The sequence below is a fragment of the Octodon degus genome, unplaced genomic scaffold (genome assembly GCF_000260255.1).
Source record: "Octodon degus isolate 3935 unplaced genomic scaffold, OctDeg1.0 scaffold00123, whole genome shotgun sequence".
In the NCBI taxonomy this organism is placed as follows: domain Eukaryota; kingdom Metazoa; phylum Chordata; class Mammalia; order Rodentia; family Octodontidae; genus Octodon; species Octodon degus.
In genome coordinates this window covers 3272115-3287605 of record NW_004524699.1, presented here as the reverse complement: position 1 = coordinate 3287605, position 15491 = coordinate 3272115, and the positions used below count along the sequence as shown (strand labels likewise).

At 56.6% G+C, this 15491-nt stretch overlaps 1 protein-coding gene across 1 annotated transcript; it reads right to left on the bottom strand.

The window, feature by feature from the left end:
- Positions 1-12556: 12556 nt before the first annotated feature.
- On the bottom strand, positions 12557-14925 carry LOC101574047 (vomeronasal secretory protein 2-like). The gene is made up of 7 exons (XM_004640549.2): positions 14674-14925; positions 14361-14488; positions 14056-14123; positions 13546-13659; positions 12982-13083; positions 12688-12714; positions 12557-12609 (listed from the first exon to the last, which is right to left on the bottom strand). The coding sequence occupies exons 1-7, from the start codon at positions 14923-14925 to the stop codon at positions 12557-12559; spliced, it is 744 nt and encodes a 247-aa protein (XP_004640606.2).
- Positions 14926-15491: the final 566 nt, after the last annotated feature.

Sequence of the window (15491 nt, the reverse complement as noted above, 5' to 3'; positions counted from 1 at the left end):
CCTGGGTCCTGCTCCTTGGCGAAGCTCACAGGAGCAGGAGGACGGGGAGTGGGGCTCTTCCTGCCTGCCTCGTCCTCCACTTGGGTGGCTGTCCTTGCCCCGCTTGGCCAGAGAGGAAGGGGAGGCTGGAAACAGTGCCCAGGAACGCCCCCAAGGCCTGCTGAGTGCCCAGGCCTCCGCCAGCAGGCCGCACTGTCCCGAGCCCTGGGAGCTGAGAACGCCCAGGGCCCCCAGCCTGCAGGCTCACCGGCCCGCGGGGACGGCGTCTGCTCTGCCTGCCCGGGAGTGGCTCCCTCTGCTGCTTTTGGGTTTCCCAGCCCTGCGCTGCGATCGCCCTTAAGGGCCCCACCATCCACGGTGCTCGCCAAGGCCGCCCCCAACGGGGTGGGGGGATGGGGGGTGGGTTTTAAACTCCCAATCTTGAATTTTCATCTTTTTCTCTTCTTTTCTCTCTCTCTCTCTCTCTCTCTCTCTCTCTCTCTCTCTCTCTCTCTCTCTCTTTCTTTCCTTCCTTCCTTCTTTCTTTTCTGTATTTTAGGGAAGGGTCTACAGAGTGTTCAGGGTCTCACTGCATAGATCGGACTCTAGTAATTCTTCTGTTTACAGCCTCCCAAGAGCTGGGATTACAGGTGTGTGCCACCACGCCCAGTCTTAATCAACGTCTCAGTGCACCCTAGGGGCAGGGCTGGCCCGGCAGGCACAGGGATGGCAGCCCCAGCCCCTGCATCTGCTTGCACGTGCTTTATTCCGCTGAGCTATTTGGCCAGCCCTTTTTCTCATTTTTCTTGAGCAATCAAAATCAGAGTAGGCTATTGGCCCCAAGTAGAACATAGCATATTTGCATTGTCGAGAATCTTACACATTTCCAGAAGAAATGAAAAGTGTTTCTAATGCCCCCCAACCCCCAGTAATTCCCAGGGTCTCTGTGGCGCCACGGAGCGTGTGGTTAATGTGGGGAAGATTCCAATGTTTGCTGCTTCTCCACGCCCACTGTGCTGCGTTCAGTCTGTGTCTCACAGCCTCCCTCGGGGCCATGGTCTCTGCCCCGAAGGTGCCTTCCACTTCCTCAGGTTTTTCTGGGCGTCTCAGGAACGCAAAGGGAGGCTGGCACACGGAAGCGTGTGGGCAGACGTGCCCCTTGGGGCAATGCTCCTGCAGGCAGGTGGAACCCATGGGGCTGTTGGTGCTGCTGGTGGCGTCCTGGCGTCCACGCCGCTCCGTTCCCTAGCAGACCAGTGTCTTTGGGGACAACGACCACTCTCCCAGCTGCGGGGAGGGTCCTGCTGCCCTGCAGTGTCCATCTCTGTGCCTGCTTGGAGTGGACAGGCCACGAGAAGGAGCATAGAGGGCATCTGAGAGCCACAAGAGGCCCCATGGGGACAAACCCACCCTGTGGGCCTCGAGCAGAGATAGGAAGCACCCAGCTCCCATGAGAGCTCACGGGAGCCTGACCAGCCCTGGACTCCAGCTGTGGGAGCCAACGCCAGGCCATGTGGACTCTGCAGGTGTGGCTGCTGGGTAGCGGTGCCGTGGACAGGTAGATAGGTGGGAGTCAGGGAGAGGGAGGTGCTGGGCAGTGAGAAGTCAGGGAGTAGGGGCTCAGAACGGCCACCAGCCACCATCAGAGACAGTGACCCAGCTGAGGCCCAGCCACGAGGAACCAGGGGCCAGCAGCAGCAGCTGGTGTCTTGAAAACTGTAGCAACTGTCCTTTCAAACACGGGACAGGAAACACGCGCATTCACAGCGAGCGTGCGGGTCCTCAGACCCAAGAGCTTGTGTCCACACGGCGCCGTGAAAGCCAATGTTAATATCAGGGTCATGCCAGCTGCACCTGGCTCGGTCCTTCACGGGAAGTGGGTACCAGACAACGGTGGTTCTCTGTGCCCCGTGTCACGCTGGCTGCCCCTGGCTCGGTGCTTGACGAGGAAGTGGGTACAAGACAACAGGTGGCTCTCTGTACCTGTGGACCGCCTTGTCCGTATCTGTGTCACGCTGGCCGCCCCGGCAGGGCCCTGCTGTGACGAGTGAAGCCGCGGCCGCACTGCCTGGGGGGTGCAGGCCAACCCCACGCTTTCCCAGGGCCAGGTCCACAGCAGGACCCTCTGGCTGCCCGAGGGCCTCAGCTTCCTCGGTCAGCTCTCGCAGGCTTCAGCCCTTTCCTTCTGGCTCACTTTGGTCTCGCTGTAGGACAGGCGACTGTTCCATCTAATGCGGGACAGAGAAACCCTCCCGGCACCTCTAGTGCCGAGCCCAGACGCCTCGGGGTGACGCTTCCCCGAGAGCCCTGCTCAGCCCCAGGAGCAGGGTCGCTGCGCACTGGCGCTGCCTGGGCTCTGCGGGCACCTCTACATTCTCGCCTCCTCCTCTGACTCAGCCGAGGGGCAGGATCACCTGTGCCTCGCCCGTGACCCCTTTCTCTGAGTTTTGTCAGCACATAATTTACGTCCTCCTGTCCGTCCATTGAAGGGTGCAACTCAGGGGTTTCCAGGCGGCTGCAGGGTGGTGCAGCCCCAGCGCCATCTAGCTGCAGAGCAGGCTAGGCTCGTGGTGCCCAGCAGCACTGGGCGCCTGGCCCCACCGCGGCAGACAGCAGGAATTTTATACTTCAAGGAAAGTTTTTCTTAAAAATTCACAATAAGTGCGATTTCTTATCATGCACTGATTTTTTTGGGGGGGGTGCTGGAGATGGAGCCCTGGGCCTCACACGCCCTAGCAAGTGCTCACCACGGAGACACCCCGGCCCTGAATAAAGTACTGTAAGTAGCAGAACTTAACGATGCCAGGAGACAGAGACAGGCAGAGTGAGGCGGTGCCCTGCCAGGGCGATGCCAGCTCTTACGCACAGAAGCAGAGGCAGAACTGCGGTGGCTTTACGGCTCAAGAAGAGAAACTGGGTTCCACAAGGAGCAGCCAGAGACGATGTCTCGTTGTCTGTCTGAGTCGCAGATCTCCAGGAAACTTCAGCCCATAACGATGCGCAGGGCTCGGGGCCTCGGCTCGCCTCTGCCACGCGCTTCTGGCCTAGGGATTGACGTGGGCTTGAGAAACCGCGATGGCTTCCTTGACAACAGAACACTGCCTGGCATAAGTGTGACAGCCAACGTGCGGCAGCCGAGGGCACACGCCGCCGGCCTACGCCACCACTTACGACCAGTGGCAATGCAACAACTAACTGACACACAACTCGGAGCAACACATCACCAAGTGACACCACACAACAAACACATGTAATAAACTGAAACCCAGCGCTGCACAATCAGATGTCCACCACCAACCAGTGCACACCACAGCAGACACCTAACACTAGCCAGCGTGACAACACTGGGCACCGGCTGACAGCCAACGCCAACCCAAGCATGTCACAAAATGACACCTACAAGAATAAAATCATACCATTCACGGACAACCACCAAAACTAGTATGTGCCGCCAGCAGATGCCCATCCCTCGCAGACACACACCATCACCACACGCCCAACGGCAACCGCACCACCAACCAACACCCAATGCCAATCATCATGAACCACCAATAGACTCTCGAAAACAACCTGCACACACACCACTGATAACATCCAACGCCAAACAACATGCACAAACTGACAAACAACCCATAACACCAAAGGCACACAGAACCAGGGAACACCAACTGACAGCCAACACTAGCCGATACCCACCACCAAACACCCAATACCGATGAACACCACACCGACTGACACTCCACACCAACCATCATACATCGCTAACAGACACCCAACACCAGCCAGCCAGATCGCTGTCACCCACAAGCACTATTGTATGTCACTAATGGACACTCCGCACCCATAGGCAGACATCTCCAGCTAACACCCAACAGCAACAACATATATCAACAACAGAAAACCAGCACCAACCGGTAAACACCACCAGCTGACACCCAGCACCAAGGAACATACACCACTAACTGATATCCTGCATCTCTATACCAACCAACACACACCACCAACCTACAGTCAATACCAGCTAACACATAAAACAACACACAACCAACGACACCCAATACCAACCAACACACACCACCAACCTACAGTCAACACCAGCTAACACACAAAACAACACACAACCAATGACACCCAATACCAACCAACATACACCACCAACCTACAGTCAATACCAGCTAACACACAAAACAGCACACAACCAATGACACCCAATACCAACCAACATACAACAAACAACAAATACCATTCAAAGGCCACCCAAATCAACCAATGTGTATCATCAGTGGACACACAATACCAACCACACACAATCAGCTGACACCCCATACCAGCCTACATACACCAACACCCAACGCCCAACACAACCCATGTGTTAGTAGACGAACGGTCTCTGGGGACCTGTTTTTAGGCCCCTGAGCTTTACACTTAGAAGTAGCGACAAGAGTAAGATTTATTTAAAAAGCAATACATGAAAGCATACTCCTTGAGGTGGGAGTGGGCCAACGAGGAGACCTCTCCCCAGGTACTGGTAAACGCTGGGTTCCTTTGCGTCCTGGGGTTGTAGGAGAATCCGTAGCAGAGACCAGCAGAAGTCATTGCCAGTGGATACCTGACCATGCCCGCCTGGGGAGTTTTGGACCCAGAGCTCCGAAGCTTTTAGAGAAAGTGTCAGGGTGAAAACATTGATAAAACTAAAACAAAGAATAATCAACATAAGAAGTGTCATAAGCTCCCCTCTGCACTGTATAGAGCCCTGGAGCGCTTTCAGAACGGCCTCCGACCAGGACTCTTGCAAGGCCTTGCGCTTAGGTGTCCGCACCGTGGTGTTAGTTCACTCCTTGAGTTTTAGGGATTTCCACTCTTTTTTGTGTTGTTTAATCAAAGTCATCATGATTCATTCAGCAGACCCCCACTGTGAGGAGGGGACATCAGCTGTCCCTCTGTCTTGTAGGACCATCTCACCTAGAGCTTCGGCTTTCTTTTCAAGCCCTGTAGGCTCTGCAGCAGCAGCAGCAGCTTCCCTGGCTGCTGTAAGGCCAAGACAGCCAGTTATCTATCTATCTATCTATCTATCTATCTATCTATCTATCTATCTATCTTTACTAATTTATTTGTTCGATACGGGGTCTCATGAAACAGTTCAGCCTTGTAGTGATCCTCCTATCTCCAGCCCTCCAGCTGTGGAGTTGCAGCTGGATGCCACCACACTCAGTTCCAGGGCTGGCATGGCATGCGGTATTGGGAACTGAACTTGACACCTTGTGCTTACCAAGCAAGTAGTTATGCTGCCAAGCTCTCTCCCCAGTCATATTTATTTTTGAGATGAGGTCTCAGTGCCTAGTTCAGGCTGGTCTTGAACTCACTATGTAGCCTATATTGGCCTTCAACTTGCCCTAATCCTCCTGCCTCACCTTCTGAGTGCCGGGATTATAGGTTTGCGCTTCCATCTAACCCAAAGACAGATTTGCCAGAAACATGATGGAAAGCACTGGCTCAGAGACCCAGGAGGCCGTGTAAGAAGGATTCTCTATGACAAAAACCTAATGCAAGTGGTAGCATCGTGGCGAGAGGCGGACCGTTTGTGCTGGAACGATTCGTTGATCCCGATCCCATTAAAGAAAAGTTAATTTTATCCCAAGTAAAACCTACCAGGTCTCCCCGAAGTAGTAGTTCCCAAATCGCTGTGGAATAAATTCAAGTGTCAAGATACATCTATGCCACAGTGAACTGGGGTCTCCAAGACACTGGCAGAGAACTTAAACATGTGCCCATTATCTGCGTCTTCTGTGTCTGTCTTTTTCCACTTAAGTTACTTAGAAAAAGACCCCATCTTAGTTCTGGGGTTCCCTGTGTCATCACTATAGCCTACGTGTACCGGAATGACACGTAGGATGGGGAGAGAGACTGCAGGATGCCACTTGGTTCAGGGTGGGAGAAGGCCGTCTCTAGGAGTAGGGGTGGAAACTTCCTGAGGGCTTTGAGTTCCTTTTTATGAAATTGTACAGAGCTCGGCAACGTGGGCAAGGCGGGTGTGAAGCCGAGGGACTCATCAGAGTCCTCGGAGCATCTCTAAGCGCCTCTGTGCACTGATGCAGGCTGATGCAGCTGCCACCACGACCTCTCCAGGCACCACGCAGGTCACACCTGACCCTAAGACTCCCCAGATGATGACTGCGTCAGGCCCCTGCACTGTGTAGGGGTGGACCTCTCTTCACCCCTCTTCGCCCCTCTTCGCTTTGTCCTTGTGTATCCCCAGATGCATTCCTAAGTCTGCAGGACACTCAAAGGTGAGCCTGACGTCATCTATAGAAGGAGACATTGCCACAGCAGTGGGCAAGATAACAGGTCGAGGCCCTGGGAGAAGGCCTGAAAGGTCCAGTGCTGCCATTGTGGGTGGGTGTGAACTGACCCCGGGCTCAGCAGGGAGGAAGCGCTGAAGGCGGGGCGGGCGGGTCCCTCCTCACACGGCTCTGTGGGCCATAGTCTTTCTCCGTGAGCCACCTGGCTTTCTCACTGGCCACACCAGACCATCACTAGGCCCAAGGACTGGGCACAGGTCCTTCCTATGCCCCTGCTAGTCTATGCAGGTTGGTTTTAATGGCCCTACATGGGGCAGACGGTGTCACTGGCTCTCACTCTGCTCGGCTGCATTCCACAGCCGCCCTGCGTACATGCAGGGGTGCCCTGCATGTGGTACGCATGGGTTCCTCCACCAGCACATCCACCCCAACTAGCAGCCTGCTTCTCTTCACCTGGGTATGTCTCAATATTTGGATCTCCCAGTGACTGTCCTACAGGTTGGGTCTCATTGACTCAGGACTAACATAGGGGTTTGGTGGTCTCTTGTGGATGTGGCATGAGGACCCTTTCCTTGTAACCTCGAGGCTCTCCCACCTTTTGGCTGGGAGGACGGGTGGCTCCACCCTCATCTCCCTGACTCTCATGGCTGCACCCCTCTGTCCCTGTGAGTCGCTCTGAGGGCACTGCCAATCCAGCACTGCTTCCGCTGTCCCTTGTCACCAGGAAGCTCTCCCCATTGTTGTCTGGTCCCAAATGGAGGGAAGTGATTGCTGATGCACCCGCGTGGGAGCCCCTTGAGCCACATTTTTCTCATCAGAGAAGTTCAGAAGGAGTCAGTCCTGGGCCTAGCACACCAGCAAGCATAAGCACAGCAGCTGGCATGCACAGGGACATCCTTTCATCAGCCTCATCTTCCACAAAGTTCCTTTCATAAATTTCACTCTCAGGGCCAGGGATACAGCTCAGAGAACAACACCTGCCTGGCAAGTGCAAGGTTGGGAGTTCAATTCCTGGTACAAAAATACCTCATTCTTCACAAACTTTTTGGTTCTCTCTCTCTCTCTCTCGCTCTCTCTCGCTCTCTCTCTCTCTCTGTCTCTCTCTGTCTCTGTCTCTCTGTCTCTGTTTCTGTCTCTCTGTCTCTCTGTCTCTCTCTCTCTCTGTGTCTCTCTCTCTCTGTCTCTGTCTGTCTCTCTCAGTCTGTCTGTCTCTGTCTGTCTGTCTGTCTGTCTGTCTCTCTCTCTCTCTCTCTCTCTCTCTCTGTCTCTGTCTGTCTCTCTCTGTCTGTCTCTCTCTCTCTCTCCTTTGTTTTTCTTTTTTATCTTGTCAGGGGAAATGCTTATCACACAACATTCCTTACTGAAAATATACCCCCAAACCAACGACTTCTTTACAGATTTTCCTCTGTCTTTACGGGTCCCTTTCCATGGTAGACCCCATGGCTGCTTGGATTTTACAATGTTCCTAATGTATTTTTTTCCTTGGGCCTCAGAGCTACCTCACAAACGACTATATTCCAGTTAGGGCTGAATAAGACGTCCAGGGCAGCCCGATGAACAAAGCTGTCTTAGTGCAGCAGAAAGAAGGTGCGCTAGCCCCGCACTTGTAGCTGCAGGACGGTCCCAGCGCTGCTTCACAGCTCTTTCACGGGCTCCAGTCAAAGAAAGCAGCCCACTTGGAATCGAAAAGCAAACTTGCTGATCAGCCAAAATGTGCTGAGCAGACTCTTGCAGATGACCTGAGGCTTTCCAGGAGATCTAGTTCTCTCACTTGGAACCCTAGGGAGGAGTCAGGCCCAGCTTTGCTGCCCATTGTGCCCGGTGCAGGCTGCACTGTCCACTGTCCGAGGGCTGCTTCTCCCACCTGACACCTGGTTTTCTCTAAGATTCTGCTTTTCAACTGGCATGCAACAGGCAGCTAAAGCAAATTGTCTGACACACCAGGAAGGATCAAAAGCTAGGACAAGGGGTGGAGCCCCTCTGCCAGCCAAGAAAGAGCCTCAGGAATTGAACTTAAACAGTCCTTCCATTATTGGACATCAGCGACACAAAGAGGACTTGGACTCTGCTATGGCTGTGTCCAAGGGTAGTTGTCCCCTCAAAGCCTCATGCAGTCACTGGGACATGGTTCTAGAGTTTGATTAATTCATGATCCAAGGCTGGGATTATGGGTCTGAGCACTGCTGGGATTGTGGGTGTGAGTACTGCTGGGATTATGGGTCTGAGTACTGCTGGGATTGTGGGTGTGAGTACTGCTGGGATTGTGGATCTGAGTACTGCTGGGATTGTGGGTGTGAGTGTTGCTGGAATTATGGGTGTGAATGCTGCACACAGCCCGGGACAGAGAGCCCAAAGGCGATAGGAGGAAAGGAGAAGGGCTTGCCTCTGCCTCTGCTGCCGCTGTCCCTCCTTCTTGCCTCTGCTCTTTGCTGATTTTTAACCACCATGAACGGCTGCCCTCTGCTGTGTGCTGCCCTGCCTTGGAGCCAGCTGAGCATGGACTGAAGCCTCCACTAACTGTGAGCTAAATAAACCTTTCCATCTTTAAATCTGGGTGTCAGGTATTTTCTCCTGCAATGAGAAAAGTGTAACTAAGACAGACTCAGAGAGTTCCTTCTGGCTCAGCAGTTTCCCTGGGGCAGGGCAGGCTGTGACTTGGAAGAGACGCCACCTCCTAACTCCACCTCAGTCAGGAACTCATCAAGGGATTCATCCACCGACTCCAGGGCCCCATGATCTGGTACCTTCCAAAGCCTTGTTTCAGAACACTTTGGAGGAACATGTTCGATCTGAACCATAAGAGACACCCACAGCACCAGCTAATCAATGTATACCACCAACAATCACACGCTACCAACCGACGCACACTAACAATGAGAAAAACCAACAGCCAGCCGGCAGACGCCAACCACTAAGTCCGTAGCAGAGACCACCGGCCAGCATGCCAAGGGCACCACACCGTCAGCATTCCACCAGCTCACGTACAGCCCATCTGAATGCTCTCAAGTTGCAGTGACAAAGCACCATAACCTGGATGGTTTATTAGCAACAGAAATTTATTTCCCATACTGCTGGAGGCTGGAAGCTCCAGGTAAAGTGTTGGCCCACACGGCATCAGGTGAGAATCTCTTTGATGCTTCATAGAAATGGCCTCCGGTGGAAGGCACAGGCAGCCTTCTGCGGCCTCTTCTGTAAGTGAACGAATCCTGTTCTCAGGGGCTCCATCCCCGCAAACCAATCCTCTCCGGAAGGCCCCACCTCCTAACAGCATCATCACCTTGGTGGTTTCAATTCCATCCTATGAATCTCGGGGGGGCACAAACACTTCAACCTACGAGAGAACACACTGCCATCACCCCACACCCAACCCAATATGCAAGGCTGAGTCAGGACTTCAGCAGACAGCTCTGCAGGAGGAGAAGGAAGAGGAGGAAGAGGAGGAGGAGGAGGAAGAGGAGGAGGAAGAGGAGGAGGAGGAAAAGGAGGAAGAGGAGGAGGAGGAAAAGGAGGAAGAGGAGGAGGAGGAGGAGGAAAAGGAGGAAGAGGAGGAGGAGGAGGAGGAGGAGGAGGAGGAGGGAGCACAGGGCAGCTCCTGTCCACAACAGTTCTGAAGGGCAGCCCAGCCTAGGGCTCACTCTGCTCCCCGAGACTCATCTGCACCCCTCACTTCCTTGCCTTCTGCCTTTACCTCTGAGGTCTGGGCTTCTCGACCTGAGAAATCCTTCTCATGGAAAGGAGGCTTTCTTCTCTAAGTGGACACTACACTCATGCTTTGTGATTCTGTGAATCAACTCATATACTATTAAAATGAAGTCACTTCTGCGCGTCTCTGCTGGGTGTCGCCAGGGGACAGGCCCTGTCCACTCGGCGCTGCAAGTCAGGGTATGCAGCACGTGGGGCCTTAGAAGCCCCGCGTCCACGCCCAAGGGGGCCTAGCGCCCCCTGAGCTAGCAACTTTTCTCCAGCGGGCCTTGGTAGCTTATGTCTCTGCTCATTCTGTCTATGAGAGCTGCCAGATGTTTCGGTGGAAAGTTATTAGTAATGTCACCTTCCTCCCACTTCAAGTAGAAGCTGCACTAAAACCAACATCATTTCTCCCTGTTATGATGCGGGGAATATGCACCCTCTCGATCTCTCTTGAAAGGCCACACATTGTGGGAGTGCATTTATGTGACATGCCCAGGACAGATTTCAGCCTTTCCATTTTTCTGCCATAACTGCAGTGTCCTGGAAACCCCTAAGCCCACTGTTGGAGGCGTCAGTCCCGACCTCAGTGCCTTGCAATTTGAACCTAGCCGTAAAGTTGAACGTGGACCAGTCAATAGGCTCAGATCCCTAAGCTTGTGCAGTAGACCAAGCTGGACCAATCAGCAGTCGCGGACACAAGCCAATCACAGACGTGCATGCGGACCAATCACAGGCTGCCGGGCTGTACGAGCCGCACTCCTCTTGGCTGGGCGGGCCGGTGTGGGCGGGCCTTCTGCGGCGACCTCGGCAGCCGGGTTCTAGCCGGGCTGTCCCCTGCGTGCGGTATTTCTGCGGTGGTCTTGGCTCAGAAGGTCCTAGAAATCTGTGTGGACAGAGGAGCCATTTACCAAGCTATGGACGTCGGGGCCGCCGACCCTGGAGAGCTCCAGGACCAGCCGCGGCCCTGGACGCTGCAGAGCCCCCACGGGGCTGCGCCATCCCCGGCTTCTCTCCCTGCCAGGGGAAGTGGGGCTGAGTGATTCCACCCGCTGGGCACGGAGCCTTGGTGACGTGCACAAAACCTGGCTCACCCCGTCGCTGTGTGCAGACGACACTGCCTGCATTTGCAGAATCGGTGTGGCATTTTGTCAGGGGAAAGTGGGCTTTTGGGGGACATGGCGTGACGTGACTCCACGGTGACACCGCGTGTCTGCACCCTTGGATCAAAGCCCCGGAGGCAAGGCTTGGGGGACCCCCGGGGTCCCCCACGTGTCCACACGTGGAGCGGCAGGGACCTTGCGGACCGCAGGTGGGCGACTGCTTCTGCCCGCGCTGGAGGCTTCAGAAAGGAAACATCGAAGGGCACAAGCAGAGGGAAAGCCAGAAAGTCGTGTGACGTCCTTAAGCGACACCGTGACTCTTGTCGTCTCAGGGCAAGGCGGCTGAAATCTGACCCAGAATCCATTGTGCGGCCCGCAGAGTGGCCCGGATTAAGCCGGCCGGGCCTCGCGTGGGACAGATGGGCGGTGAAGGAGGAGGCCTGACGCCAGAGCGGCCGAGCGCAGGGCAGGGCAGCCCGGGTCCCAGGCCCGAGCCCTCGCCGAGCGCTCCGCTGCGCCCCGGCCACTTCCTGCCAGTGTGGGTGCACGTGTGTGCCCGGAACCCCGGCCTCGGCCCTGGCGCTCCAGGCCCCCGCGCAGAGACAGCGAACTCCACAGACCTCGGGCAGCACGAGCCCCGGGTCCAGGCAGGACGGGGCGGCGGGGAGACTGAGGGTCGGGCGGGAGGTGGGCGAGGGCCGCTGAGCGGTCGGTCACTTGGCCAACCCATCCCAGCCCTCAGGAAGGAGGCGCACTTGAGGCTTGTCCTCTGGGGACCCAGGTCCCGTTGGGACGTGTGGTTCTGGGGTGTCTTCTCACCAGGACAGGGCCTCTGCCCCTACAGTGGCTGCTGTGTCCTGTAGGCCGAGTCAGGGCAGACCCTGGCCCTGGACAAACCACAGGAGGGAGCCTGGGGGGGGGGGGCTGCGGCTGGTTCTGTCTGCTTGAGGGGTGATGATGGAGGCTGGCACCACCCCCACCCCCGCACTGAGCCCAGTCGTGTGAGCAAGCCCTCGAGGGTCCCCAAGTCCCTCTTGGGCAGGACCCCTGCCTGGGACCTGCATACCATCTGCAGCCATGACGCAGATGTCCCCCATCCTGCCCACCCCGTGGCTTCCCACATGCTCCCACGTGGGCCCAACGGAGCGCCTGAGGGGTCACAGACAGGCTGAGCCACAGCTGCTGCTGAAGTTCTTTATTTGAAGTGGGGTGGGGTCAGCGGCAAGGTGGAGGCTGCCATGGGGTGGGGATTGGGTCCAGAGACCCAGTCTGGCAGGGAGGGAGAGCTCCAGGGTGCAGATCTGGGCAACTGCTGCATGGCAGGAAGAACCCAGGTCAGGGCTCTGCTGTGGGGACAGTGGTGGCCTCTCTGTGTCACCTTGTCACCGGGCACCTGGGGGTCTAGGGGAGGAGGGGGTAGGCTGAGGATGACGTGCTGGGCCGGCGTTGGTAACACAGGACTTCCCAGATGTCCACACTCAGGGTGACTCCTTAGATGTCCTCTGCAGCCTGGCCCAGGGGTAGGAAGTGGGGGTCTCTGCTGCCTGCATGCACAGGAGGGGGCCAGAGAGATAGAGCCTGGAACTCCTTGGCCTAACGCTGTCCTCCCAGGGGTCACTTACCATGGCCACGCTTGGGGACACAGTGTTCTGTAGGGACCAAGAAAAACCCGGCAGTCAAAAGGCAGCCTGGATGGATACTGAGACCCTGGACGCTAGAATTCAGACCCTCCAAGAGGCAGAGCCCAGGGGCCCGTGAGGAGAAGGAGGGGCATGGAGGGACACAAAGAGACTTGAGGGACACAGATACAAGGGACATGGGAGAACACCGGGGACACAGAGGAACACGGGGACATGGAGGGACACAGAGCATGCAGAGGGACACAGGAGAGGATGTGGTCCAAGGGGTCCGCTCACCCCTCTGCTCAGGGATGACAATTTTCTCCTGTGGGAATCGCTTGCGCTGTGCAAATTTCCTAAACTCCTCCAAGGCCTTGGGGTTTTCCTCCGGGGTCCTCCCTGCAGGACACAGGACAGGTGAAATGGGAGGGGGACCTGAGAGGGGACTGGGAGTGCTTAGGACAAACGGAGAGGGAGGAAGTGGTGACCACCACCTAGCTAACAGTTGCCTGGGGCCTGAGCTGCCCTGTGACCAGAGGATAGGGCAGTCCTGCAGTGTCACACGTTGGTCTGGAAGGACCTCCTATCTGTCCTGGAGGCTCCAGGCTGTCCTTGACCCTGGAGGGGCCCTGTCCCCCAAGGCCTCTGAAGGCCACTTCCTTCCAGCTGGCCTGTCCTGACATCTGAGGCCCCAGAAAGCTGCAGGGTCCCTAATGTCCCTTCCAAGTGGCCAGATTCCCAAGGGTACAGAGCTGGCACTCTACCCGCAACACACTGTGCCTGGGCCCTTGAAGGTGGCCCGGGTGTCTGAGTCCCTGGGTCAAGACGGCGGGCAGGGGCTGGGGTCCGTGGGCCCCTCACCCAGGAGGTATCCCATGTGCAAGTTCTCCCCGAAGAGAAGCTGGTGCTCAGCGTAGCAGATGTAGTGGCCCTTCACGGACAGTTTCTCTATGTGTATGCGCGTGAGGTTCCAAACTAGACGACAGAGGAAAGTGCTCTTTAGTGTCTCCAGAGACCACATTAGGGAGCAGTCAGGGTCACCCAGGATCCCCAGCTGTGTCCCCATCACTAGGCAGGAGCCCTGCTGGGTGGGAGCCCTCCCTCTGCCAGAAGGAGCCAACCCAGCTGCGGATTCCAGCCATGGAGGCCAGGGACAGTGAGGCTGGAGTTCGGCCCCAGCCCCCCAGAGCTGTCCTTCCTGTTTCCTGGGTTCTGAGCCCTCAGTTTCTCCCAGGGCCAGCGAGAAGGAGGCGTGGCCTGGTGACTTCCAGGTCTGGACATGGCTGTGACACCCAGTGTCAGCGGCAAGCGGAGACTGCCACTCCTAGGACAGGGATATGGAGGGCCTCGCGCGTTGCAGGCAGGACTCACACATATATACGCTGGGGTCCCTGGTTTTCTGGAAGCGCAGCGTGTTCTTGTGGCAGCCGCCCCTCCACCTAGACATCAGGAGGCATGGGGACAGGCGGCTTCGGGCCACATCTGAGCAGCTCAGCAACCTGGGCATTTGCTCCAACCAAGTGATCCCCAAAATGCCACTCCATCCCCACATGAACTGTAAGGTGCCACCTAGGACTGTGTCTCCTCAAATTCAGGGAACTTTTGTCATCAACATCCTAACTGTGGATAGGAGAGAAGGGCAGCAGAACCGAGGGTCTTCACTGGGCCACACTCACATGAAGGTGATCCTGGTCTCGAAGTTCACATCTCCCTGGGCTGTCACTGTCAGGGGGAATGCCAGCCTGGGGCTCTGTGTCATGTTCCTGTTGGTCACTATGGCCTTCATGTACCATTTCCCTGTGATCTGGAGCAGGAGTGGGGAGCCCTAAGCCCAGCACAACCCAAGCTAGATGCCCACCCTGGGCCAGGAGCGGCCACGTTTGCAGAACTCCTCAATCTCTGACCACACCAGGTGGGGAGTGCAGGGTTGGATCCGGCCTTACACAGTGCCCCCAAACCGTCCCAGTTGCCGCCCCCACCCAGCCTCACATCTGGCTCCTCTGGCTGGAGGGACAGGGGGTCCTGGGCCTGCAGGGCAGCCACCAGGCCGAGCAGCACAAGCGTCAGGAGCAGGGTCTTCATCCCAGCGCTGTGTTCGTGGCTGAGCAGGTCTCCCGCAGGCTGCATGAGGCTGGGTCCGCTCCTCTCCAGGCGCCCTTTATGTCCCCTGTGGCCAGGGCTGGTGCACACTTGGCACTGACCATGCCCCTCCCACATCCTTATGGCCAAGTCCACGTCCATCACGGAGTGTGGTGGTGTTATTGTTGGGATCCGGTGAATAACAACCTAATGCCACCTGGGATAAGATGCAGTGCCCGCCAGTGTCTACCCACCCTGGGGCCCGGCCCACCCATAGGCTACAGTGTCGGTGCCCAAGTGAAGCTCACATCTGCTCTGCCCTCCCCTGCCTGGGAAGCCCACCCTGGCACATCCCAGGTCAGGGGCTGCTTCTGGTTGTCAGCTCCTCCGCTGTACCCCCAGGGCCACCCTGGGGCAGCACACTCTCTTCAGAACCTTCCCACGAGGGCATCTTGTCCCAGTTTTCTTCTTTGTGCCCCTCATTTTCTCCTCTCTGAGTCCCCGAGAGCAGGGCACCGACTCCCAAGGTTAGACGCTCCTTATGGGCTGCAGGAAGCACGTTGGCCACATGTTGGGGTTAGGGAGATTGGTCCTGGGATGGAGCAGCCTGGTGACATAACTTCTGGGGGTACAGTCACCCGTGTGCAGCAGGGGACATGCACCGCTGTTGCAGGTCATCTGGGGGCCTGCTGGGGACCTGGGGAGCCCCGGCACCCGGCCCTGTTAGG

Coding starts and splice junctions, on each gene's coding strand:
- LOC101574047 (XM_004640549.2), bottom strand. CDS start 14,925: ATGGACGTGGACTTGGCCATAAGGATGTGGGAGGGGCATGGTCAGTGC. Junction 12,715..12,981: donor TGTCATCCCTGAGCAGAGGG/GTGAGCGGACCC, acceptor TGGTCCCTACAG/AACACTGTGTCCCCAAGCGT. Junction 12,610..12,687: donor TGTCCCCAAGCGTGGCCATG/GTAAGTGACCCC, acceptor CTGTGCATGCAG/GCAGCAGAGACCCCCACTTC.